Here is a 26,992-nt window from a genome sequence, read left to right as displayed (position 1 = left end):
AGTTCTTTCGGTTGAATGTTAAGGCTACACATTAATCAGAAGCCCACAGAAGCTGCCAAGTACAGACTAAGAGGTATTCTTTTTTCTAGATAACAGTATTCCTCACGAAATAACACCTGCCTTTTCAGGTACTCTAACAGCAATGACTACAACACAGATAGTTACACAGCAATTAACATGACCTCATTAAAAACAACACCACCACCACACTTTCACGGTCATATAGAACCCTAGCTCACCCCATCACAACGCAAAATGGGAATTCTTACCTTGCTCAGGGTTTTCAGAGCTAACTCTGCGGCTTTTCGAACAGACTCCTGAAAAAGAAAAGTTTGGTATCACACAAGTTAGACTTCATTACAATTTATACCACAATGCAGTTAACCACCTCAGATCCTACACAAGTTAGTAAAAAAAAAAACTTTTAAAGTGTACAAAAGAAAACCACATTTCTTAAGACTTTCTGCCCACCATGTGACACATTACAATGAAATACTAATTTTTAATTTTTTCCTTAAAAATTGACTTCTAAACCTAAGAGCTTAGTAATATTATATTTTAAAAACTATGAGGATTCTGAAAGACTTAATTTCTCAATACAGCAAAAATAAAGATAAAAACTGAAGTTCTTTGTTTCAACAGTGAGATAAAAAAAAAGCCAAAAATCTGAGCTGTCCAGACAAATTTCAGAGGAACTGGCCATGTTACTAATGAAACTAATGCACGTGGGATATTACAAGTTAGCCCAAAGCTGCTATCTGTCCCTAACCCAGCTACATCACAAGACCTCTAGCGAACAAGCCAAACTAGACCTGCTTTTTCTCTCAGGTCAACTCTGTAATTTCAGAGTATCAAGTTGAAATTATGGAGGGAAACTACAATCTCCTAAAATTATCTCAATATGGAACTTCCAAATATATGTTTTAACAGTTCCAGGTTAGCCTACCCTAAAAAGTAATACAGATGTTTTTTCATAGTACCTTGATATCATCTTGCACTCGAAAAAGTGTTTCCCAAATTTCTGGAAGTTTATCAATGATGTCATCTAAGGGTCTTCCTCTCAGTAAATCATTCAAAGCTAAACAGCTGAAAATAAATTGTTTCAAATATGTGTTCAGCAAACACGCAGTACCTTACTATAAAACATTCATAATAAAAAAATATAATCTGTCTGTGGTTCTGGTCCTAATTCCCTCCCCCAAGACAGCCAGGACTGTCCTCTCTCGGCAGTGTCTCAGATACTACGTTGGGGTGTGTCTATGTACACAACACTTAGCAACACTCAGCTGCTTGTTTTCCTGAACTATAACAGAATCCCATTAACACATCATTTTCTACTCACCATGAGTCCCCAGGGCATAGAACACTGCCTAGCACATAGTAGGCACTGAATGAATTATTTATAGATATATATATACACAATAAAAGGTATAATATAAAACCATGACAGTACTGAAATCAATGCTGCTCTCTACCAATTTAACGAATAGCCTTCAACTTCTTTAATCTTGTATCTACACAAAAATATTTCAAAACATTCATGCAAAACTAAATCACCAGAAAAATTCTGAAGCCAAAAAAAATTTCATTTTTTCAAACTTTAAAAATTATTTTCATTTCACTTGAAAGGCAGAGATAATTATCTCCAATTCATAGGATCCCTCCCCAAATACCTGTCTAGTCAGAGATAGGCAAGGCATAGTTTTGTGACTGTTGCTATTAAGATTGTTTATTGGGCATGGTGCGACAGCTCAGTGGCTAAATCCTCCCCTTGCAAGTGCTGGGATCTCATATGGGCTCCAGTTTGTATCCCATCTGCTCCACTTCCCATCCAGCTCCCTGCTTGTGGCCTGGAAAAGCAGTAGAGATTGGCCCAAAGCCTTGGGACCCTGCACCCATGTGACAGATCCGGAAGATGCTTCTGGTTCCTGGCTTCGGATAAGTTCAGGATCAGCTCAGCCATTTTGCCCACTTGGGGAGTGATTAAGCAAGAGGAAGATCTTCCACTCTGTCTCTCCTCTTTGTAAACCTGCCTTTCCAATAAAAATAAATCTTTAAAAAGAAAAAATATATATATTACTTATTTATTTAAAAGACAAGGTTATAAAAGAAGAGAAGGAGACACAGAAAGAGAGATCTGCCATCCATTGGTTCATTCCCCAAACACTGACAACAGCCTGGGCCAGTTCAGGCCAGGTCACATCATGTTTCCCACACAATGGCAGGGGATCAGGCCTTCAGGCCATCCTCCGTTGCTTTCCTAGACCCCTTCACAGGGACTTTAAGAAGCAAGAAGGCGACATATGCCTTGTTCATAGTTATAAGCCAGTTTAGACTATCCTAAAATATGCCAAGTTCAGCAAAATTATGCTTCAACACTATAAACTGCTAAAAACTAAAACGAAAATAGACGCAACACAGCTGAATAGTACCCTATAGCCATTTTAAGGTGTATAGAAGCTGGCTGCATATAAACTAAAACTGAAATGTCAATGAAGTAATCACAGGATGTGGTTAAGAACTTGCATTTTTTAACATACTGGTTACTCAATACCATGTCAATTAATCCCATAATGTTGTAAATTGTTGTTGATGTTATATTGGGGCTTTTAATTGATCGGGATGATATTCCGCCAGCTCCACCTTCAGACCAGAGATGGTCTCCCCAAGAAACCGTTAAATTTATCTGGACAATAAGATGCTGAATTCTATGCTTGGTATATAATTGCAAATAAAGAATCTTGACTGAATTTGAACTGTAATACTGCAACAAGGTGGAGGAATCCACCGGGGGGGGAGGGTCTGGGGAGGGGTGGGGAGAATGCCAAAGTCTATGAAACTGTGTCACATAATGCAATGTAATTAATTAAAAAAAAAAAAAGAGGCAAGTAGGCAACTGGTCTGCAGCTGGCAATCTCTTGGAATGCTGTTACCTCAGGCAGCAGCTCTAATGTCCTGAGCCACGACACCAGCACTGGCTTTTCCCGCAATACACATTTACCATCGAGTCTCTGAAGACTATGTACATGGATTTCAGATTTTTTGCACCAAATGAACTTAACTTTTGTCACTTCCAATCAATTGTTCAAGTATCTTTATATGGACTAAGACAATTAAGGAAAATCACTGGCCACAGAAACATAACTATCTAATCTAGCTAGAAAGATGTTTTACAGTAGGCTTAATAGATTCCATTTGACTCCAAATATTAAACTTAGAAGTTTGAAAGTAAACACAAAAACAAAACAACGTATTGGACCGGTCTTGTATTTTTAAAGAGGTACCTGGATTCTCGAACTCGCCACATATTGCTGGTAAGGTTCTTAACTAAATCTTGAAGAATTTCCTTCAAATATTTATCTACCTGATAAAACAAAATAGAAAACACTTAAATCCAAGAACAATCAAATTATTCACCTCTCAACCACACTGTATGTAACAGCATTAAGTATTTTTCTAGACATTGTGGTCCACAAAGCTCTTCCCACTTGGTTTATTTCTATTAGCTGAACGAGGAATCATTCTAAAGTAGACTTGGTTGGCTTATTTTCCTCAGTGCATATGAATAAAGGCCAATCACCGAGGACCACATAAAGGATGTACTAAGGTTCAACCAGTTCCAAAAAGTCTGTCTCACTCCCCAACACTGGCACACATGACACCTCTACCTACTTCACCTTTCCACGTCCTCCCTGTCAGGCTAACTCCCACATGTCTCAGATTAGACCTCACCTTACTGGGGAGACTCCTCTGTGTTCCCACAGCACTCTCTTAGTGTATATCACATGGACCTTAAGCAACTGTGCTGCTCCACCAAACCGGAGAGAAGCAGACAATTACAGGAAGGGAGACAACAAGAAGAGAAGAATGGCAGTGATCTGTTCTTCAGGAAGCATTGAGAGGAAGAAGAGAGTGAATTCAAGGAGTGTTGTGGAAAGCACAGACTTTGCTACTGGATTCAGACAGGTGAGGGATGGCCAGACAAAAACCAAGAATGACACCAAATTTATTGACTTGAGTAAATAAGGGAACAGTGAGAACAGAAAGAAGGCTGTTTTAGTTGATCCTCTTATGGACATGGAGGTTCATGCTATCTTGAAACAGCATACAAGTAAAGATGGCAAACAGAAAGTTAGATAAAGCCTGCAGCACAAGTGACATCCAAGGCTGAAGACAGGGCTGGGAACTATCACAGTAATGACGTCACCAACAAGCCCTAGAACTGATGCAGAGAACACCGAGAAGGCAAAATGAAAGCCTAGAGATAACTAACAGTAGGGCAGAATATGATGGCTAGCCAGATGACTGAAAACCAAGAGAGAAAAAATACGCACTGTCTCTCCAACTAAGTGCACTCCTTAGGCAGATCATGACTGCTGTCCTATGCTCCGTAAGTCCCTACCATTGCAGTTTTCATCTGTGTAAACACTCCCTTAACCATCCACCCAGTATACATTTACGCTGCCTTCATTCCTGAGATTTCAATAAACATTGCTTTGAGAATGTCTGATATCTTGAAAGAAGAAAGCAAAGGATCAAAGTATGTTTGTTTAAATAAGTAGTCAAAGTCAAGAGAAAACTAACACTTGGGTTTAAATCTTTATGTGCAATCTTAGACAAGCTATCCCATATTTCCTAATGAAGAGATACTTGCCGTGGATTTGTCAGTGACCAACGCATTCCAAATACTTGTCATGGCCTGCCGAATGCCAAGATTGGGATCAAACTGATAGCGATAAAGACGAGGGACTAACTGTGGCAGAAAAGGAGCCAGCTGTTCTCCAGCTCTGGTAGCAATTACATTAAAACCAAAGGCAGCACCCTGGAGAGAAGAAGATGGAATTAACTGCTCAGCACATCTATAGCAGTAAGTATGAAATGTACAATGCTCACAACTCTCCCTCCCAAACATGCCCCTAAATGGAGCCTGATTTATTGCTATCCAAGCTTTCCTGTGAGGTGGCTTCACTCTGTACTGAACCACAGATTCACAAAACATGCTGCATACCAACTGCCACTACCTGCCCATGTGGCATATTTGATTTGGGAGAAAAGTCAAAAATAAAATGCTTCCAGTGAGAGCAACTTACCTTCCTAGAGTTCCACATTGCATGATGGTTGGCTAAATTCATAAATTTATACACAAGATCTGGCTGACTTAGATCACTTGCAAGAGAACAAAGCTCCTTGTAAGTAGAAAGGCCCTGGCTTGGAAACAAAAAGAAATATGCAATTACAGGATCATTTTTAAATTACTCGGATATTTGAAAATTACACTGTCACTCAATTTCTAGTATTGGGTTATCACAATGGAGACAGAAAGTTCTATTTACAAAAGGTCACCCAATTCAATGACCAACATTCCTAAGCCCCTCTACACTGCTGCTGCGTAACAATGCACCTGCAATGCCCAGGGAGGTGGAGCCCTCATCACCCAGGAAAGAACTCAGTCATTCTTCATTATAGTGTGCACACATGTTTCTCCTAATCTTATGTGTCATCTTAAGACAACATTTTTCTCTCCTGAGTCTTTTCCAAGTTGGATCATTCTAATCCTTGCACTAAACACTTTCATTCTGCTAATTTTCCTATGACCAAATAATGCTTTCTCAAATATCTTACCATTTTATTAAAACTAATGGTTTCAAGAATTCAAAAGGAGTCAGCAAGAAGCGTACATACAGAATGAAAACAACTTTCAATATGAAAACAGTGACTGTGAGAAAACATCAAGGACAGAACAGGAAAAAATGCACCAACAACCCTGCCAGCCTCCCAGGAGGGCAGAGCAGCTGCGCAGCTGCACCTGATGACTCTTGGAGGAAGAGCAATGGTACAACACAAGGCAATAAAGTAAAAGTCGTAAAGCTCAACAAGTATGCTTGAAATGCTGAACAGAGGGACTTTGAGATTATGAGCTATATTCACCAAAAAAAGCACTGGACTGAGTGGTCCGGTGCCCTCTGAGGACTCAGCTGCCTGGGAGCTGCCAAGTGGCAGCCCAGTCTCCCACAGCTGCCTCAGAGTTCAAGGTCGCCCAAGGTCATGGCCTGCCATGAAGCAGCCCAGGACCAGCACTAGTCACTGGGGGGAGGGGAGTTTGAAGGTTTCATGAGTAGGACATTAAGTCCCAAATTCCATGCCTCAAAGCAGGACAGTTCTGAACAGCTTTGATGGACAATCCTATCAGAGCCAAGGACAGGGAGGTGAGTATCCGAGGAAATGATGACAGAAGTTCAGCCCCCTCTTCAGCTACTAGCCTCATGTTTCCCCTTTCTGTCCCAGGGTGATGCGCAGGCATTCCTGATCAACTCTGAACAAACGCACCTCCACTATCAGAGTCTATTTCCCAGGAAACCTAATCTAAGCCACAAGGTATTTTCCATACAAGCTTTCTTCATCCACCATCACAGGACATTTCCTAATACGGTGGAAAATCAACTTCATCTTTGCTCTAATGACCAAACTAAAAAATTATATTGAAACATAACCAGTATAAATAATGGTTTTGACACACTTACCCATCTGGTGTTTTACCAAGGGATCCCCCTTGAAATACTACGGTCTCTCCAGAAACTTCATGTTTAGCTCTAAACCAAAACAAGAACTTAATTCAGTCCCAGTCCTTTCATGTCATTCTCACCTCATGGATACATTTCATCTGTAAACTCCTAACTCCTCATCAAGTGTTTACTATATGCAAGATATAAGCCAATTTATTATTCCTTTTCATGAGGCAAGGATTTTTACAAAATGGAGTCTAGAACAAATTAATAGGGATGAAAGAAAGACATCTCATATCAAGTTACACCAGATCAAATGGGGCCACCAAAACTATCCTTTTCCAAAGGCGGCAACATAATGCAGCAAACAATTACAAAATAACTCCTTATACATTTCACAGATCAGATTATGAATGATGCATTTCACAGATTATGGCTATTTCACATCTTAGTTTTCATTTAGCCACAGGTAATTATGTCTTTTCTTAATCCAACACTTTAATTGTCCTGAGGCCACATTCATTTTTAAAGCTTGACCTACTGGCATGTTTTTTGAAGCAACGAGTATACTCAAGAACAATTAAGCTGCTATCCACAGCATGAGAGTCAAGGTACTTGCAATTTAAAACCTCTTAATAAATAAGAAACAGAGTTGAATCTACTCTTACATAACATATTCTTAGTATGTACATGTATTTGCCATATGTGCTCAAATTCGGAATTTTCAAGATCATACCTTTTGCCAGTCATAAGTGTCTCTACAAGTGTAGACACCAATTCCTGCTGATCTTGTTCATTTCCTAACTCATAAACCAATCCTAGGCCTTTTGAAGCAACATCTTGGCTAAGTTCTATAAAAGAGACAAAATTATGTCACTTTTGGAAAAAATTATCTACTAGCTATCAAATCAAACTTTTTCAAACACTGTGTTAATTTTAATCCAAAACTATATCTAAGATATAAAAATAGGATCAATCTATTTTGCTAAAAACATACTAAACCATCTTAGTGGCGGAGATGGTAGCATATGAGTCTCTTTATTAAATGAGAATTACATATATAATGGGTCAATTTCCTGAACTCAGACAGCACTACAATGTCGCTACACATACACTTTGCTCAATGTATCCACATCCAATTTTTCTCAAACTGAAAAACCAACATAACACCATGTAATTACATCAAGTTGTAAAACAAAGCTACTAATTTTTATTTATTCTGAAAGAGAAAGAGACAAAGACAGATCTTCCAAACACAGGCTCACTCTTCAAATGCTTGCAACACTTATAGCTGGACCAGGCCAAAGACAGAGGCCTGGAGCTGTTAGGTCTCCTACATGGGTGGCAGGAATTCAAGTTCTTGCGCCATCACCTCTGCCTCCCACTACCCACATCAGCCAGACGCAGGAAACCAAAGCAGAGAAAGGGCCCTAGAGTCCAGGAACTCAAAAGGGTAGTGGGTATTCCAAGCATATCTTAACCACTGGGCCAAATGCCTATCCCACAAAGCTAGTATTTCAATGACTAATGGGACCAATGGTGTGGTAGAGGAAGTTAAGCCACTGTCTGCAGCTCCAGCATCCCACATGGGATGCTGCTAGAAGTCCCAACTACTCCACTTCTGATCCAGCATCCTACTAATTCACTTGGAAAGGAAGTAAGTATTTGGGCTCCTGTTCCCAATGGGAGACTCAGAAGACACTCCTGGCTCCAACCTTTAGCCTGGCCTAGCCCTGGCTGTTACAACCATTTGGAGATTGAATCAGTGGATGGAAGCCTCTCACCATCTCTCTCCCACCCCTCTCTCTGTGCTTTCAAATAAAAAAATAAATTTTTAGGAAAAGTGGATAATACATATTTCATCCTAGCGTTTAACCAGAGAAAAAGTTCGGCCAAAACAAATAAACAAAAAACCTCTTACTTTAGTAGAGGTGCTAATGTTAAAAAGGGCAGCTCCATTCTATTTTTTAAATGCAAAGCTAATGAATGAACATGTTCTAATTTACAAAGAAGAACTGACATTTCCTCCTCTAACCAGAAAAACTGTTTTCAAGCCAGTAACAGAATACTCATTCTTAGTAATTACAGGTAATTTTGTCTTATTCACAAGGTTCAAAAGTGTTATTTTCAATACTCTAGACTTCTCAACATTTAAAATACAAGTTCAGAAATCAGGTATTTACCAACAACTTACCATCATTTTCTGAGAGAACTGAAACAAATGCACTCTGAATCTCTTTAAGATGAGACTGAAAGAGGAAGAAAAAACAAAGACACTGGAACACTGAAGCTCTTTCCCTTTGGGAGAAGATGACTCTCACGCTCCAAGTACACAAGTCTTCCGACCCAAATCAGTCACCATCGTGCGTCCACTTTCACAGGTGCAAAACTACTCCAAGCTGCACCACCTCGGGCAGTATAAAACAGGCAATCTGATCTTGCCTTAATCTGAGTCACTCCATCTTCTTTACTTAGGACTTTCAAGTTTAAAGTCATCTTCTCGACAACACACACCAGTGCATCAGCCTTCATCTCGCAATATGCAGCCCATTTCACACTCTGCATGGGTTCACAGTCTCCCCTCACACACAACTTTTTGTTTATAAACATTACAACTTCCAACAGTTATCCACAGAGACAGCCTGGCTTACCTTCACTTCTTTATGGGAACTCAGCTTCCTCACAAGAGAAAGGAGCCAGATGCAGGCTGCTTGCCTCACATGTGGGTTGGGGCTGATGATATGTTTGTTTAAGATCATATCCAACACCCATGGCACCACATCATTCACTTTGACTCCTGGGAAAGAGCAAAGAAAAATAATGGGCAATTAAAATAAGTCAATAAAGTTTCCTTAAAAAGTGAATTTAAATCAACAATTATTCAAAACAACAGTCCCATAACATATTAAAGTCCAAATGACTAGGGTGTTAAAAAAAACTGTTGAAGGAATCAGTAACTATCCACTTAGAATCTAATATAAGCTAAATAAACTATCAAAGGTATTGGGTAACTTCAGTTTCCTAGAATGAAAATCAGCCCACTCTCTCATTCACTACAAGTTTCTGTCTCTACTAGACCACATTTTCTATCTAAAAGCAACTAGATCTTTTTATTTCACTTTCTTTTCGCATCTGCCATTCCACAGTTCTCCTTTCCATTGGGACTTCAGAGTTTCCTAGCCTCAGAAGGACTGACATTTGGGCTAGATGATTCTGTTGTGGGCCTGGTTGGATGCTACAGAGTGCTCAGCCACCCTTGCTCCCTCTTGTGAGAGACCAGCACCTTCCACCTTCCCAGCATCTACATGTTACCAGTTCCTGGTGGGGCAAAAATCTCCCTCCTCCAACAGAGACCGACAACTTCCCACTACGTTCCTCCAATACCTGCTTATACTACAGACAAGCTCTCTCCAGCTTTTCTTGAACTGCCTTTTACCCTTTCTGTTCCACAGCAAATACTCATACCAGTTAATTACCTTCCTGTTGCTAAGGCCGGAGATCACTTCTTGACTCTCAACTGATCTACCTGCAGTCTGCACAGTCAATCCACCTCCATTACCCCAGTCACACTCTAGTTAACAGAGTTAGGCAGAATCCTTTTGTTTACTTTTCCAAAACCATAAAGGGGGGCATCTACAGGTCTATCATCTGGTCAACTATAATTATCAAATTAACAAGCCTCTACTGGGTCCCCCACAAGTCCCACTGGTCACATGCTACAAGACGGCCAAGACCTAGGCCCTGACTGGTTTCTCAAATGCTGGTCTTCCTATTCACAGCAAGATAGGCACACTGTTCAAGCTGCTATGGCATAGCGTGTGAAGTTGCTACCTGTCCCACTGGCATCCCATATAGATGACAGTTCTTGTCCCGGCTGTTCCACTTCCAATCCAGCCTCTGCTAAAAGCCTGGGAAAGGCAGCGGAAGAAGATTCAAGTGTTTGTGCATCTGCCACCTGTGTGGGAGACCCAGAAGCTCCTGGCTTCAGTATGGCACAGACCTGGATACTGCAGTCATATGGGCATGAATCAGCAGATGGAAGAGCTCTCTCTCTTCCAACCCTTTCTCTCTCCATTTTCCTCTCTCCCTCCTTCTAACCCTTTCAAAGTAAGTAAATCTTAAAATTAATAACACTGCACACTGCAAAAGGTAACAACCACAAATGTGAACAGCACTCAAAGAGAATGACATGTAAAACACGCACAACTAAAAACCAGCCCAAAGATTTAGCATCACTCTCTTTTTCCACAATATTTTCAGTTTTCCTTTTTCTAAACAAAGACAAAAGAGTCTCAATATTCAATGGAAATGTGGGACTCTTCTGGATGAATAAAAAGCCAAACAGGATTCAACCTTCCAACACGAGCTGAAGGTCCCACAGAAGGTCGGTCCTAAATAGGAAGACTAGCCTATATACCTATTATTCATTATTTGCTAAATGACTATGCAAACACCCATGGACTCTTACAGCAAATCCACTCGCTAGGGCAAGTCCTACTTCTGCCGGGCCTCTGATGTTGCCTCTGACATGTGAACGGAGGATTACTACTTCAAGTGTGGTCGCTTTCTTTAAATAATCACTTAGCCTCTTTGAGGAGCATCTTCCTTTCATACAAATTCCTTCCTTCCTCAAAAACTTTCTTAGAGAAACAGAAAACTGACTCTGAATCAGCTCCCATTAACCTGTAGTTCTTCTAACTAGAGTATAAGCAATAGTGTGTTTTACCCTTAAATCTATTTATGGCAGCTAAAGAATTAGTAAGACAAACATGTCATTACAGTATTAAATGTTAACTACAACACTGTGCGCAGTAATTATTGTATTCATGAATAAAAAAAATTCAGAAGGGAATGATTACGAAGAGGACACAATCCTTTTTGTCCAATAAGAAAATAAAATATTAAAAACTTAGTGAATTTTGTTTTAAAGTTTTAAAACTTTGCTTAAAACTTTAAAACAAAATTCTGGTTAAAGCACAGTACAATATCTTCAAATCCAAATTCAAATTAAGTCATTAAATTTCTGAAACTACAGTTACCTCTATGAGATGATCAGAACCCATATGCCTCTCCCACTATGCTGTCACTGGAGCCACTATCCCTTCAGGATGGTGGATCCCTAGGAGAAGACACTAAAGGGCAATTACATATAAAAAATAAGGAAGAACTATAACTTGGAAACTACTATATATCCTGAATTCTAAAACTGGGTAAATACCCGAGACCACAATATTACAGTGACCCATGCCTACCATCTCTGCCAAATGAAAATAAACGTTCTCATTTCAGCCTCATTATCTTTAATCAACTATTTTTCTTGACTGAATCAAACTGGTAAAACAGAGATTTTTGAAAAAGAGTAAATAACAGATATGAGTGCGTATATGTGTGTGTGCTGCTACTGCTGCTGCTCTGCTTCAAGTGCAACGAAGAGCACGGAGAGGTGTTACTGGTGATGGCAGCTGAGTATTTGGTACCAGCAGGAGGAGTGTATTCCTCTTCAGTCACAAGCCAGGCATCTCGGGCAGCCACCGAACTAGTTCCAATCGCAGCACTGGTAATGGCTTCACCAACTGTGAACTGGAGTTCTATCTGTTTGGCCTGCAATGAAAGAACCAAAAGCCATGAATGAAACAGAACACTCAAAAACAGCATTTTTTTCCTTTCTTTTTTTTTTCTTTAAACAGAAAGACAGCTTAATTATCTTGTTTCTTCGCATGCTGATTTTCACTTTTGTCTGGCTTGATTCCAGCTAGTTGGGTGATGGGAACAGAGAATGCAGTAATTGAACATATTTTTCCAACTCTTTACTGACTTTCTGTTCCTCAGTAAAGGACCACTTTGTAAACATCCCATAGGGTCTGTCTGGAAGACACTGGCCTCCATCAGAGCAAATGTTAGCATGTGTGTGTTCTCACTCATTCTCAATGTCAAACTCTTACCTAAATTTCTCTGAGCCTTAACAATTCTCTTTGTAAAACACTCACTACCTATTTCACCAAGCTGTAGGTATGCCTGATTTAAGACTTACACAGTATGTAATAGCTATATTTTATACTTATTTATTAATTTATTAACTCCTTACACTCTTAGATTATGTTTGCAAGTTACTTTCAAATGCTTCAGAGAAAAACAATGTAAATCAAATGTAAAATGCTAAATGCTAAATAAAAAAAATACAAAATAATGTGTCCTTATAGTCTGACAGTAATTCTAAAACTGTTTCAAAAGCTAAAGGCCAAAAACTGCTATATACCTCATACTCGTATTTTAGAAAGTGATTTAGAAATTTTGGCATGCTTCCTAATTATGTACAAATCACTGATCTGCCTGACCCAATATAAAATTGGTCTTGCCTTATTCACTGCGAAATGGAAGAAATCAAAGAATTAGAGGGAGAAGCAGGGAATGAATAAGAGAGCAAACGAGGACTTTAGCCGCTAGGCCACGCCGCCGGGCCCGGCGGCGTGGCCTAGCGGCTAAAGTCCTCGCCTTGAACGCCCCGGGATCCCATATGGACGCCAGTTCTAATCCCAGCAGCTCCACTTCCCATCCAGCTCCCTGCTTGTGGCCTGGGAAGGCAGTCAAGGACGGCCCAATGCATTGGGACACTGCACCCGCGTGGGAGACCTGGAAGAGGTTCCTGGTTCCAAGCATCGGATCGGCACACACCGGCCCGTTGTGGCTCACTTGGGGAGTGAATCATCAGATGGAAGATCTTCCTCTCTGTCTCTCCTCCTCTGTGTATATCTGACTTTGTAATAAAAATAAATCTTTAAAAAAAAATTAAATTAAAAAATTAAAAAAAAAAAGAGAGCAAACGAGAGACGTGGCAACAGAGACAATACAACGCATACCGTAGAGTTTAGCCACACCTACTTTCAACCAGCCAGCTGCTCCGGCAGGTTAGCTGGTTGCTTCCCGAGGCAATAGCTGCTAATGCCACAGGCTCTCCACAGGGGAAAAGAGGAGGGCTTTTATCCCACAGTTTCCCTGGTCAGCATCTCTCCTGACAGCTCCAAGAAGGGCTGTTTCCACACAGGGATCCACTTCAGGTGCCTGCTGTCACCTAGGTTATCTGTTGTTAATGACACAACTGGCACTGAAAACAAAAACAGAACTTTGCAACTCTATTTATGGATGATAATGGATCCAGACCTGACTCTAACTATTCCAGAAATAAACAGTAGAGTCAATAGGTAAAATGAAACAGGCACATGGAGATTCATGTCATTATTATTCTATTTCTGCCTATGTTTAAAATATTCCATAATAAAAACCTTAAAAAAAAAGACATTAGAATTTTATGCTAGTTAACAGAAGATATGGTGCTTCTCTGATTCAAGCTTTTTAAATTAATCATTATTCTCTCCATTTATTTCCCTAGTCCTAGTTTTTTCATGTGTTTTTAAATCCTTAAAAATAGGACAATTAAAGGTTAAGAATCAAGGCTGGAAGGATTGTGCAGCAAGCTAATGCTCCACACTGTGGTGCTACATCCCATAAGGCCAGTTCCTGTCCCAGCTGCTCCATTTCCAACCCAGCTTCTCTCTCTCTCTGTAAAATCTGCCTTTCAAATAAAAATAATTTTTTTTAAAGTTAAGAATCCAGACAAGTCTTCATTTATTTAAACAGAGAATGATTTTTAAAATGAAAGTGATTAAACACACACACACATGAATTTTCCCAAGCAGTTATAATAACATCTAGGGAGAAACTGATACATACATAATTATCTACCCCCTTCCAAAAAAATGTCCTTATAAATTACTGATTCAAGACTCCAGAGGCCTGAATTCCAACACCCGTTGGTATCTTCCTCAGCTGACTCATTTCTTAGTCTCTACCCTCTCCTCTCTTCATTTGTAAAAGCCCGATGGCAACCTCCCCTACAAAAGTCCTGTACTAACCTAACGCTGACAAAATTATACACCCTCGTGTGTACACTCCCTTCCACGCAAATGACACTTTATTCACTGCCTCTATCAACATTTAGTCAGGTCTCACCACGACCAATCATACTGCAAGGCGCCTGCTTTATGTTGGTGAGCAAATGGGACTGTCACAAATCCAGCAGCCAATTATAAACTATGATGAACACTATGAAGAAGAATGGAAGCTGTGACGGCATAAATCCTTAAAGAATTTACTGTCTTTGGAAAAGCAGGGCTGGCTTTTTTCAAAGAGCACAGCAACAACCCGAGAAGCGGCTCAACACACAGCCAAACTTTTTAATTAAAAACCTAACAGCACGGTAAGAGTTCGCTGGAGAAGTGAAGATGCTGCTTAGGATGTCTGCATCAAACAGCACAGTGCCTGGGTTTGGGTCCTGGTTCTGCTCCCATTTCAGTGCCTACTAACGTGCACCCTGAGAGACAGCTTACATAGCTGGGTCCCTGCCCACCGAGAGTGAGATCCAGACTGAGTTTCAGGTCCTGCGTTGAGCTGGTCCAGCTCCAGCTGTTGTGGGCATGTGGGGAATAAACTGGCAGGTGAAGACCTCCCTCTGCCTCTGTCACTCCCTCTGCCTTTCAAGCAAATCAAAATAACTTTAGAAACAAAATCACAGCATGCAAAACGGTAACTAAAAAACGTCATTTGTTTAAATGAGTGACAATCAGACAACAATAACTACCTCCACGGAATCCATCAGCCCTTGCAGCAGCAGTTTCTGGTGAGGAAAATCTCCATCTCCGACTGGAAAATATCCCAGTGTTTGGATTGCCCGCTCCTTCATCTGGAAGAACACAGGTTAACAGCTTTATTACAGAACACTGCTTCCAAAGGGAAATGACAGACAAGGGCAGTCTCTACCAGTGCACCAACGCATGCTTTTTTTTTTCTACAGCACCATGTCTCTAAGGCATTAGACCAGTACGGTTTGAGAGCAGTAGGGATCAACAGCCTCAAAAGAAAGCAGAAAGCCTATAAGGTTATTACCTCTTAAAACCTTAACAGAAAAATGAGTTCCTGGTCGGGAGGACCCATAACAAATCACATCTCAACAACTGCCATACAAGCACGTATCCCCAGGCAACTTATGTCACCTCTCCGGGACTCTTTCCACATGCTACCTCACCTGTAGGGGGCAACCATGCCTCCTCCTTCACTAGAATTTTTGGAAGCTTCAATTAATGAACACAGGGAAAATAACAAAGCAAACTTCCTGGAACATTACAGCTGCTGGATAACAGTTGATAATGATTAATTAGTCACTAATAGCTAATAAAAACTACACCATATGACATTTCAGTTTTAAATAATAGCTACATCAACAATAAAATGTTTCTTATTGTAAGCTGATTCTTCTGCTCATTAAGTCATACTCCTACACTAAGCTACTCTGACCACAGAGTAAATCTAAGTCTATGAAAATATGTATTTCAGAACTGAAAAATGGGCCTGGCGGCGTGGCCTAGCGGCTAAAGTCCTCGCCTTGAAAGCCCCGGGATCCCATATGGGCGCCGGTTCTAATCCCAGCAGCTCCACTTCCCATCCAGCTCCCTGCTTGTGGCCTGGGAAAGCAGTCAAGGACGGCCCAAAGCTTTGGGACACTGCACCCGTGTGGGAGACCTGAAGGAGGTTCCTGGTTCCCAGCTTCGGATCAGCGCAGCACCAGCCGTTACGGCTCACTTGGGGAGTGAATCATCAGACGGAAGATCTTCCTCTCTGTCTCTCCTCCTCTCTGTATATCTGACTTTGTAATAAAATAAATAAATCTAAAAAAAAAAAAAAACAAACTGAAACACTACTGATGCCTTTCCACTTAAATTATTCCAACTGTTTACTAATATCCAGACTTCTTAAAACCAAACTAATTATAGGAGGTTAAAATTTAGTTAAAGATTTTAAAAAACATTGTATTAGCCACTTTCTATACAGGGTAGAAAAAAAAATCTTTAATTAGGTACTTCACTCAAATCCTTAGAAACTTCCAATGTCAGAACAAAATACTTGGGTCAAAACCTAGATACACAATGTTTGTACAAAAATAATTCCTAGGCCAAGCACAACAGCCTAGTGGCTAAAGCCTCGCCTTGCATGAGCTGGAATCCGATATAGGTGCAAGTTTGTGTCCCAGCTGCTCCACTTCCCATCCAGCTCCCTGCTTGTGGTCTGAGAAAGCAGTAGAGGACGGCCCAAAGCTTTGGGACCCTGCACCCACATGGGAGACCTGGAAGAAGTTTCTGGCTCCTGGCTGCGGATTGGCTCAGTTCCGGCCATTGTGGCCACTTGGGGAGTGAACCAGCAGATGGAAGATCTTTCTCTCTGTCTCTCCTTCTCTCTGTATATCTGCCTTTCTGATAAAAAAAAAAAAAAAAAAAAAACTTAAGAAAAAATAATTCCTAACTATACACTAACATTCTTTTTTATGCATTAAATCCTTCCTCTAGCTACAATTATCCTCACTACAATTTGGCTTTATTCATTACATGTCTGTGAATAGAAACATGGAACTCCAGAAGAGAAGGAAAACAGAAGGTGCTTGCCTTATTTGTTTCTTTACTGGAAGGAATTCTGCTAAGCAAACTTTCCACAAGACGCAGCTTGGTAAAGCCAGGTCCCTCACTGGGGACCGGGAGTGGACCATTCCTTCCGATCTCACCCAGGGCTGTACAGGCAGCAATCACCAGCAGTGGCGACGCACTATCCAAAAATGAGCCTGTGAACAAAGTTAGACACAACAGAGAGAATATACCATTAACCTTCTGATCCAAGCACCAGCAATGTGCCAAGAAACATTTCAAAGATAGCAAAATAAAATCAAAGACTGTAGTATCTTCTGGTTTACAAATGTCAAAAATCATTTAGTCATAAAACTCTGTGGCAACAGGTTTTACAGTAGTGTCTATGAATGTTTACGTTTCCAGGGCCAGTGCTGTGGCACCAGCATCCCACATGGATGCTGGTTTGAGTCCCACCTGCTCCAATTCTGACCCAGCTCCCTACTAAAGTGCCTAGAAAAGAAGCAGAAGAGAGCCCAAGTGCTCGGGCTCCTCATCCAAGTGGGAGACTTGGAGGAAACTCTTGGCTCTTTGTTTTGCCCTGGTCCAGCCTCAGCCACTGCAGCCATTGAAGTTATTTGGAGAGCAAACCAGAGAAGCAAATTGTCTGTCTTACTGTCTCAATCTCTCTCTCTTCCTCCCTCTCTCTTTCCATTTGTAATTCTGTATTTCAAATAAAACAAACAGATCGTTAAAAAAAAAAACTTTCTGCGATAACAGAATCATGATTTGCACAGAAACATGTAGAGCAAAATGCATGGGAAAAATTTTCATCATTAAAAACACAGAATTTAACATCAAATAAACAAGGTTTTGTGAAACAAACAAAAATTTGTATGTTGAGAGCACAATGCTGCGAAAAGAAATTAAAATATAACTGAATTCAAAAGTTGCAAATCTGGGTCAGCATACACTATGGTTACCTATGGTCTCTGTGGCACTCCGAATGAGCTCCTCCTGCTCCGGCAGCATTTCAGCGTCTGTTCCGAGGCCTTCTTGCTCTGCCATTCTCATTTTCTTTTTTGCCAGGTATCTTCCCACCGTGAATCCCAATGCAAGCAAGGATCCATGCTGTATTTCTGGGCTCTAAGTTTAACAACATAATAGTAAATATCTTGAAATAACTATGTATTACAATCTCTCTCATAAAATATAAAGACCAAATAACAAGGTGATCATCTGAAGATCCATGAGATCTTAATCAGTCAAGTTTAGGGAACAAGAGAAACGGAGTTTCTAACACGGAGAACTCTGAGAAGTCAGGCTGAATCCTGAGGCACATCCAGATGTACATGCCCTAATCCCAGCCCACTCCAACTCCACACCAGGTGACCTTCCTGCATGCTTTCTTCCAGCTTTACAGACTCCACGACTGTAGATCATAAATTCCAAACTCGCTCTCAATTGCCCGCAAGACACAATCAGATTTTATTTCTAATGCTAAACTCCCAAACACTAGGGAACCAATAAACTACCTGAAAACAGGCTCAATGATAAACTACAGACATAGAAGAACAAAACAAGCTAACATGTCCTAGTAGCAGGCAGTATGAGATTCTGACAGATTTACTACTCACAGTGTTTCTAATACTTCAACGAAAGTACTCTCAAATTTGCTAAATCAACTGACTGAATCAATGTTCATCTCACTTAATCTGTACAATAATAAAAGCAAGGACAAATGAAAAAACAAAAACTGAAAGTAGGCTAGATACTGTGGTAAACCCATACTATTTCCCATGAAAAAAGGAGGACAAATCTGGTTAACATACGTGATTATCTTTTGTAGTCTTTATAAGCTGTTCTATCATTGACTTCAGCTCATTCCCCGACACTGTTGATACCACCACAGAATAAAACAATGCTGCCAGCTCACGCATTTCTTCTTTACTGCTATTCATCAGACTCTGAGCAGTACAGAAAAAGAAATACAACCATGTTATGTAACCTTCTGCTGACATCTAACATTAAAAATTAAACACATACTATAAAGTCCAATCTATTAGTATCTGTGGGAAAAGAACACTACAAACTGTTTCCAAAATTAAATGAAAGCTAAAATAAATACCAAAATCAAGTTCATTTTAAGTACTGGACAGGTGAAATAAAACACAGCTGAAGTAGAACAGAGGTCAACAGACATTTCTATAAAGGACCCAGTAAGCTTTGAAATCATTAGGCCGATTAGACCAGGCCTGCCACTGCTGTATGATACAGCAGCAGCGAAGGCCAACAGACAAGCCAGTCAGTGTGGCTGTGTTCCAATACAACATCATGACACTGTTAATTTCACATGTCATCAAATGTTGTCTTGATCTTTTTTCTCCTGGTTAAAATTGTAAAAAAACACTTTCAGCTGGCAGGCTGTATTTGGCCCGTGGACAATGGTACAATATCTCTGATCTAAAAGATCAAGACTCAAAATGCACTAATATACTTAAAATCCGTAAATACACATAAAGATTAAACCCTTCTGAAACTACAAGCAATTTCATGAGACCAGATTTTCCAGAAAAGTGCAAAACTCACAACCTGGCAAATTACATTCATGTTTTTACTCTTAAACATGCAATCTGTATATTTTGCTATAATTCAAACTGTTTCCCAAAAAGAACAGCATTATTTAAGCACAAACTAATCACTACTGATCTGAAACTGAGATTTAATTGACCATCTGGCAATTTAATCTAAGGCTGGCAGCCATTTGGTGCAATTATAGAACAAGAATATTCACATATATGGCTGGTAGACTTATAAACTGGTCCCACCAACAACATGCAGAGTGTAGCATTATCTATTGAAATTATTAGAAACACAAATACCCCATGATCAAACAATTCCACTTCTGGGAAACTCATTTTGAAAACATACTTCCTAATAAACAACATGACAGACCTTTCCTATTCATCCCAGCAGGCTGGAAGCACCCTAAATGGGCACCAGTAAATTCTGGTGCTTTCATACAGAGGAAATGTTTACTATGCTGTGAAAGAGGATGTCCTCTTCAGAGTGATAGAGGAACAAGATACAAAATAGGATGAGCAGGGAGAAAAACGGTTTAAAGTGTGTAGGCATAAGTAAGCTCTAGGACCTACACTGTCAGGGTGAAAACTGGAAGATATTGGTAGAATTTGAGTATATTTTATATTTAACATGCAAATCTACTGCCTTCTTTTCAAAAATATTTATAACCAAGGGCAACTTAGGCAAGAAGTAATCCTGAGGTTAAAGTCTGAAATACTCATAGTCCAGGAGAAATCAACAGCCACAGGGCTTACCTTGATCCATTCTGTTTTGTCAACAAATTTGGCAGCCAACTTTTCTGGATACACTGACACAGCTTCCAACAGACAGTACATGACTGGCAAACCTACAAAAGAATGTAGGAACCATTTTAAGTTTCAAGAAAAGTAACTGACATTTAAAGGGAACACTAAATTCCTTTATAATATGAAGCTATGGTTTAGCAGTAAACCTATAGGCAGTAGAAGTATGAGCCCACTACTTATACCACATTCTATCAAAAAAAAAATTACAGCATGTGATTCAGAAACACATTTACAGATTAGTTATCTATAAAAAGGGATGTCCTGTTCCCCACACCCACTTTCCAAGTAAAAATGCATTATCTATTGGTAGCATTTCTTTCTGAAAACAGAAGCAGTGTATTAAGGCTGGATTATTTTCAAAAAAAAAATGAAGATGAGTGTTCAGTTACATTAGTGAAAGCAGTGAATATTTTGCTCTTAGCTAAGTATAAAATTATTTTTTTTTAAATTACACTTTTACTTAATGCTTCAGTATCACTCCGTAGCATCAGGACGTCCTACCTCCAACACCTGCTAACAGCTGCTGAAGCAGGCTGATGTAGATCTGAACAGGGTTGGTTTCTCCACCCTTATTAGAAGATGATGAGGCTGTGCCCTGGCTGCTTGACATTAGAGTCCGTATATAACGTCCAATAGCCGGGGCATGATCTTGCATGTCAGCCAAACTCTGAGAGGTGGGCACCACTCCAGCACTGTGAGCTAGACACATGCGCAAGTACAGAACGATCTGAAACAGAAAGAAGAGGAATACCAGATAAGTTTTCCCAAAGTTAAAAAAGAACAGACTCTTCAAATTAATAATGTTCATGTCTCTTTTTTTAAGACTTATTTTATTTTATTGGAAAGGCAGAATTAAAGAGGGGGAGACACAGAGAAAAGATATCCCAATCACTGGTTCACTCCCCAAATAGCCATAACAGTTGAACCAGGGAGGCCTGAAATCAGAATCCAGGCACTACTTCCAAGTCTCCCAGATTAGCGTAGGGTCCCTAGGATTTGAGCCATCCTCCACTGTTAACCCAGGTGCATTAGAAAAGAATTAGAGGGGCTGGTGCTGAGGCTCAACAGACTAATCTACCTTCAGGTTCTAGTAACCCATTTGGGTGTGGGTTGTATCATCTACTCCTGTGGAGGATGGCCCAAGTCCTTAGGACCATGCATCCATGTGGAAGATGTGGGAAAAGCCCTAGCTTCTGGCTTTGGACCAGCTCAGAACTAGCAGTTGCAGGCATTTGGGGGAATGAACCAGTGGATAAAAGATCTTTCCCCTTCTGTCTCTCTTCGCTCTAAATCTGCCTTTCTAATAAAAACAAACAAATCGTTAAAATAAAAGGGGGGGGTAGAGCAGTCTCAACTCAAACCAGCACATCAGTGCTGCAGATTACTCACTAAGCCACAGTGCCAGCCCCAATTTCAAGTTTTCATCTTTCATCGACCTTCCTAAAGCTATCCCAAGCCTCATGAAAGCCGAAAAATAAGACTCCATATATTAATATGAGCCAGCATTTTGTGATTTAGCATGTAAAGATGCTGCCTGTGGTGCTAGCATGGGTGCCATTTCAAGATTGGAGTCCTGGCTGCTCCACTTCTACTCCTTAGAAACAGCCTGAGAAAACCAGCAGAGGATGACCCAGGTGTTTGGGCCCCTGGTCTCAGAAGGAGACCTGAATGAAGGTCCTGACGCCTGGCTTCAGATTGGTGCTGGCCACTGCTGCCAGTTGGGGAGTGAACCAGCACGTGGAAGATTTCTCTACCTTGGTAGCTCTTTCAAAAACAAATAATCTGTTAAAAAGAGAGATGTTAACTAAACCACCTTAATGAAAAAATTTACACAATAAGCTTTCACAAATTCAGGAAGTTCCTAAATGGAGTCTGGTTGGAGTAAAATGCAAACTCAGTTTTCTGAAGTCTAAAAATTACACCGTGTGCACAGGTACGCACCCACATACACAGTTCAGAAATGTAGAGCAAATGGCCTCTTCCTACAGAATCCTAGTTGCTCCATGACCACTGACAACAAGAACTTTAAAAAGGAGTGGTTCAAATCATTTACAGAAGAACAGACAGAATTCCTTTTAAAAATAATAATAATAAACTTGCTGACATGGAGTTCTCTGTAAAGTCCTTCCTTGGTAGCTAAAAAGGATAGGCACAACTTACTATCATTATTCTGAGTCAAGAATACTGCGTACAAGAATATCTTACAATTTATTTTCTACAAACGATATCAAATAACCCTCTCCAACCTTCAAACTAAGTCTACCAACCAACAAACTGAACTTGCTGCAAAAACCAGCAGGTTAATCCACCACTTACATAGGTCTGTCAGTGTATGGTTCCAGCCACTCTGAAGAATCCGGCTCTCTGTTAATGTGCTGGGGAAGCAACGGAAGGCCCTAACAATTGGTCATCCCATGAAAAAGGCTCCCAACTCCTAGATTCAGCTTGGTCCAGGTCTGATTGTTGTGGTCAGTCAGGGAATAAATCAGTGGATGAAAGACACCTGTCCCTTCCTTGCTATCTTTGTCTCTTGTTCTCTCTTATTTATTTTTATTTGAAAGGCAGATGTACAGAGAGGAGAAAAGATCTTCCAACCATCAGTCGCTCCCCAAATGGCCACAACAGACAGATGAACTGATTTGAAGCTGGGAATCAGGAGCTGCTTCTAGATCTCCCACATGGGAGCAGAGCCCATCGACTTAGGCCATTCTATGCGTAGCTTTCCCAGAATGTAAGCAGAAAGCTGGATTAGAAGTAGAACAGCTGGGACATGAACTGGTGCCCATATGGATGCTGGCACCACAGGGTGAAGGATTAGCCCAATGAACAGCCACAATACCTGTCCCTCTCTTTTTCCCTCCTTATCTCTCTCTCTCCTTCCCACCCTCCCCTCTGTCACTCAGCCTAAAATCTAATGATAATCAATGCAGAATCTGACAAACATATAGACTCCACCATGTAATACCAATTAGTATTTTTTTAAAACGAATAACCTGGTAAACAGTGATACCACAACATGGGTTCACCTAAAACAAACAGGCACACATTTCTATCACAGACATCTCTGCTTTCCAAGAAGCAAATAACAATCTATCAAAGGCCTACCTCTCCAAAGGCTGCTGGGTTAAATGGGAGGACAGTAGTCCCAGTCATGTACTTGACTGGAGTTTTCATCCGGTGGGAAGCCTAATAAGACCAAAAAACACACAATTATCGTAAAATCGAAGACAGGGGCCCTTACTCAACTTTCCTGGTTACATAACTGTCCAATGTTTGTTGTTCTTTCTAATGAAAACATTCCACCATTAATCCTGGTGAGTATGTATGTACCTCACACCCAGGACAGGAATACTGCCTTTTTCTTACATTTTAATGGCTTGTTAAGAAAGAATACAGCTACTGCAGACATTTACGGACACAGTCACCCCAGGTCACTGTATCCAATTATTTTCATAACAGATGTAAGAGGAAAAGTAATAGTGAGGACACCTTTGGAGCACAAACAGGACTGTGGTCAGGAAGAGGCCGTGGCTGCTCTGACCGACCTCCGGCTCCAACAAGGCAACCAACACAAAATGCAACAAAGATCCCCGACAAAGGTAAAACCAGCCCTGATGATGAAAAGGAGGCAAGCATCAGCTGGCTGAGAGTCTGACTACCCACATGCTAACCTGCCACAAGAAAACACTGTAGAAGCAAAACATAAAAAACCAGTATGGGATACTCTTATGGAAAACATCCAAACTTATGACAACCTAAATAGTGCCCAAAAAAACACAAAGGCATGTATCTTTAGGCATGTCATATAGAAAGAAAGAAAGAAATAGTAAGGAATTCAGATTTAGGCAACATATAAAATTGTACTTTTCTTCTCACTTTGAATCTCCTTCATATTGTAAACATAACCACCACTATAAACTTTTTCATTCTTTAGTGATTATGTTATTAGTTATTGAAATGCTTGGTTTTATTTTCACAACCCATAACCCAGTATCTGCAGTAAGGGGCTATACCTTTTCTTGGATATAATAGACCATTTCTGGGAAAGAAGGCATGTGCTTAGCAGGACCCTCCTTCTTGTTTCTTCCAGGAAGACACCTTAGCACTCGTTGTGCTTCTCCATGAACTTCTTCTCGTCTTTCAGAGAAAGAAAGAAAAAATAAACAAATAAATAAATAGAACACTTCACCAATGAGAGAATGATCATTTGAAGAGTAAGAATACTAATCTATCTGACAATTCAAGTTCTGAGAAAACACCTTAATATTCACTTGGTTGTCTGAACCAAGAATTTAAAAATGCATTTTTAAAGAAACGACTTTTTGGAAATTTCAAGGTATTTGAAGACTTGTTTGCTTTTTTACTTCAATTGACTCTGACCCAGTCTAGCTTTCCTAACACAACGACAGGCAAAATGACAGGATTAATGCAGAAATCTCAGACTGTCAGAGAGAATTTCCCTTTAACTTCAGAAGAAAAACTACTGATTTAGTTCTATTTCTCGTTGGACTTTGTAAGCGAAAACAATTCTTAGCACCTAGAGCTCAAGTGCAATGGTTACAAGCTTTGCTGAACTCCCGACAGCCAGGCCACCAGGCCCTGTGGTATCTAACAAGGGTTGGGACACTACTGGAGAAAAGTGAGAAATGGCAGAACTCCAGAATCCAGCTGAACAATTTAAAGCCACTTTCACCAAACCTAAATGCAGCTGTGTGACAAACAGAACCTGAGATTAGAAGTGAAAAGTTGAAACCTAAAAATAACCTGCGCTAACCTACTAAAATCCCAGAACAATCACAGCAAAATATATACAAATTACAGAGAAAAAAAAGGCTATCAGGGACATGCCTTTGGGTCAACTAGACTAGTCAAAACTGTAATCAAGGAATTCTCATTTTTTAGGAACAGAACAGACAAGTTGATAAGTAAGGATATGCAAATCACCAATGAACACATAATCTCCTGCAAGCCATTCCTCAGCATAAATGAGGCTTTTTATCTTCCAACATAACACTTTGTGATAACAAAGAAGGAGAAATATACATGAATCTCACTTGAGATTCCTCTCTAAATATTCACTGCAATGACGGTTTAATGTTATCAAATATCTTACATTCTTCAAGATCTTGACATTATTACCATAAAAGCAAAAAATTGTTTTAATATGTTCCTATATACTTTATATAGCTTTTAAAAACATGCTCCAATTTTGGAATCATTAAACATACATCATATAATCAAGAAAATAAGGGAATATAATTCATCAATATAAATTAAACATACATCTCACTAAATCTTAGTTTATTAGATATAAAGACATAGACTCAATGAACTATTAAAATATGCATATCAATCAGCCAACTGTATTCCTTTTTCTTACAGCAGGTTTAAATATATATTACAAATAAAAATCACATAATGTGCTTTATTTATACCTGGCCATCTCATATACATTTTCTTGTATCACAAGTTACGCCTATATACTACACAAATATGTATGTAACTATATCAACAGGCATATGATTAGAAGTCTATATTCGTAAAGGTCAAACTTACAACGATTTTAAAAATTGTGTCTGAATTACAAGCAATACCAATTTCTATCATTTTCAAACAAATTAAAACTGAATCCAAACTCAAAGGACCACATCTGGAAACTTACGGATCTCCAGCAGCAAGTAGGAGTAAGTATCTGGAAGGTATATGATCTGAGGGAAACACTGTGCTGGCAAATTTCACAGCCACCTGCCGAACTTGAACTTCAGGCTGTTTGAAACATCAACACAGACCCCCCACAAGGGAAGAATAAGTCAACTACCAGCAACTCAGTTTAGTCAAGTCACCCACTCTAAATGTAAACAATCCAAAATGTGACATTTCAATAACTACGTGCGTAAACCAAAAACATCAAGACAAATCATGAGTTCAAGGTCTTCAATCACGTTATTTTAAAAAGTTGTGAGCAGTGGCTCCTATCTAAAGAATACCTTTTTAGAGGGTCCCCTAAATAAAGCAAGAGGGCTGACAAACACCGTAACTGGAACAGCTCTCTGTACATATTCATTTGCAGCCCAAAACCTTGGGACCCACAGTCTCTGTGCCAATGTTGGCCACTACCTCAGCCTCCCCAGCTCTCAAACTCTGTCATGTGTAAGTGAAATTCGTACATTCCAAAGCAAACACAAATAAAGTTTACTTAGAATCCCTACAAACTTACAGCACAAAGTACATCCAGTGTTCTCATATTTGCTCCAAGTTAAAATGGGTTTCAAAATCAAATTTCAAATACATAAAAATATTCAATTAGCCTAGATAATCTATAAACAAAAAATTCAACCAGAAAAACGGTTTCAGAACCCACTGATCCCGAAGATTTGCTCTCCTGTACCTTCTACCTCATCACTCCTACAGCCACAAACTCATGGATTGAAAGAATTACCAAGAACCATAAACCACGTCAGTTATTCTGGTATTCTAGCTGTTCAGAATTCCTCGAGCTATATTCAAGAGCCTCTCACGCGGGAATGCCTGGCCCAGGACACTGTTCTGCTGCTGCTGTACTTTCCTGCCAAGGACTTGCAGAGGAATCAAACAGTGGCCCTGTCACCCTTAGGAAAGACACAGATGGAGTTTCTGACCCCGAGCATCCAGGGAG

General features: G+C 40.0%; 1 protein-coding gene across 4 annotated transcripts in view; it reads right to left on the bottom strand.

Moving 5' to 3' along the window:
- ECPAS (Ecm29 proteasome adaptor and scaffold) overlaps positions 1 to 26,992 on the bottom strand; it is a 107,105-nt gene that overhangs the window by 19,238 nt on the left and 60,875 nt on the right. For all 4 annotated transcript variants that reach the window (XM_058672865.1, XM_058672866.1, XM_058672864.1 and 1 more), the window contains 19 exons: positions 26,000 to 26,103; positions 24,351 to 24,474; positions 23,443 to 23,523; positions 20,839 to 21,064; positions 20,287 to 20,378; positions 18,781 to 18,915; positions 17,932 to 18,094; positions 16,994 to 17,166; positions 15,139 to 15,240; positions 11,981 to 12,104; positions 9,155 to 9,300; positions 8,698 to 8,752; positions 7,240 to 7,354; positions 6,522 to 6,590; positions 5,091 to 5,208; positions 4,651 to 4,822; positions 3,285 to 3,360; positions 981 to 1,086; positions 270 to 317 (listed from right to left, as the gene is read on the bottom strand). In XM_058672865.1, coding sequence (XP_058528848.1) covers positions 270 to 317; positions 981 to 1,086; positions 3,285 to 3,360; positions 4,651 to 4,822; positions 5,091 to 5,208; positions 6,522 to 6,590; positions 7,240 to 7,354; positions 8,698 to 8,752; positions 9,155 to 9,300; positions 11,981 to 12,104; positions 15,139 to 15,240; positions 16,994 to 17,166; positions 17,932 to 18,094; positions 18,781 to 18,915; positions 20,287 to 20,378; positions 20,839 to 21,064; positions 23,443 to 23,523; positions 24,351 to 24,474; positions 26,000 to 26,103 — 2,229 coding nt within the window. The remainder of the gene's footprint in view (positions 1 to 269; positions 318 to 980; positions 1,087 to 3,284; positions 3,361 to 4,650; positions 4,823 to 5,090; positions 5,209 to 6,521; positions 6,591 to 7,239; positions 7,355 to 8,697; positions 8,753 to 9,154; positions 9,301 to 11,980; positions 12,105 to 15,138; positions 15,241 to 16,993; positions 17,167 to 17,931; positions 18,095 to 18,780; positions 18,916 to 20,286; positions 20,379 to 20,838; positions 21,065 to 23,442; positions 23,524 to 24,350; positions 24,475 to 25,999; positions 26,104 to 26,992) is intronic.

The sequence above is a fragment of the Ochotona princeps genome, chromosome 14 (assembly GCF_030435755.1).
Source record: "Ochotona princeps isolate mOchPri1 chromosome 14, mOchPri1.hap1, whole genome shotgun sequence".
NCBI classification, from domain to species: Eukaryota; Metazoa; Chordata; class Mammalia; order Lagomorpha; family Ochotonidae; genus Ochotona; species Ochotona princeps.
Note: the sequence above shows the minus strand (reverse complement) of the source record. Positions and strands in the feature narration are given on the sequence as shown.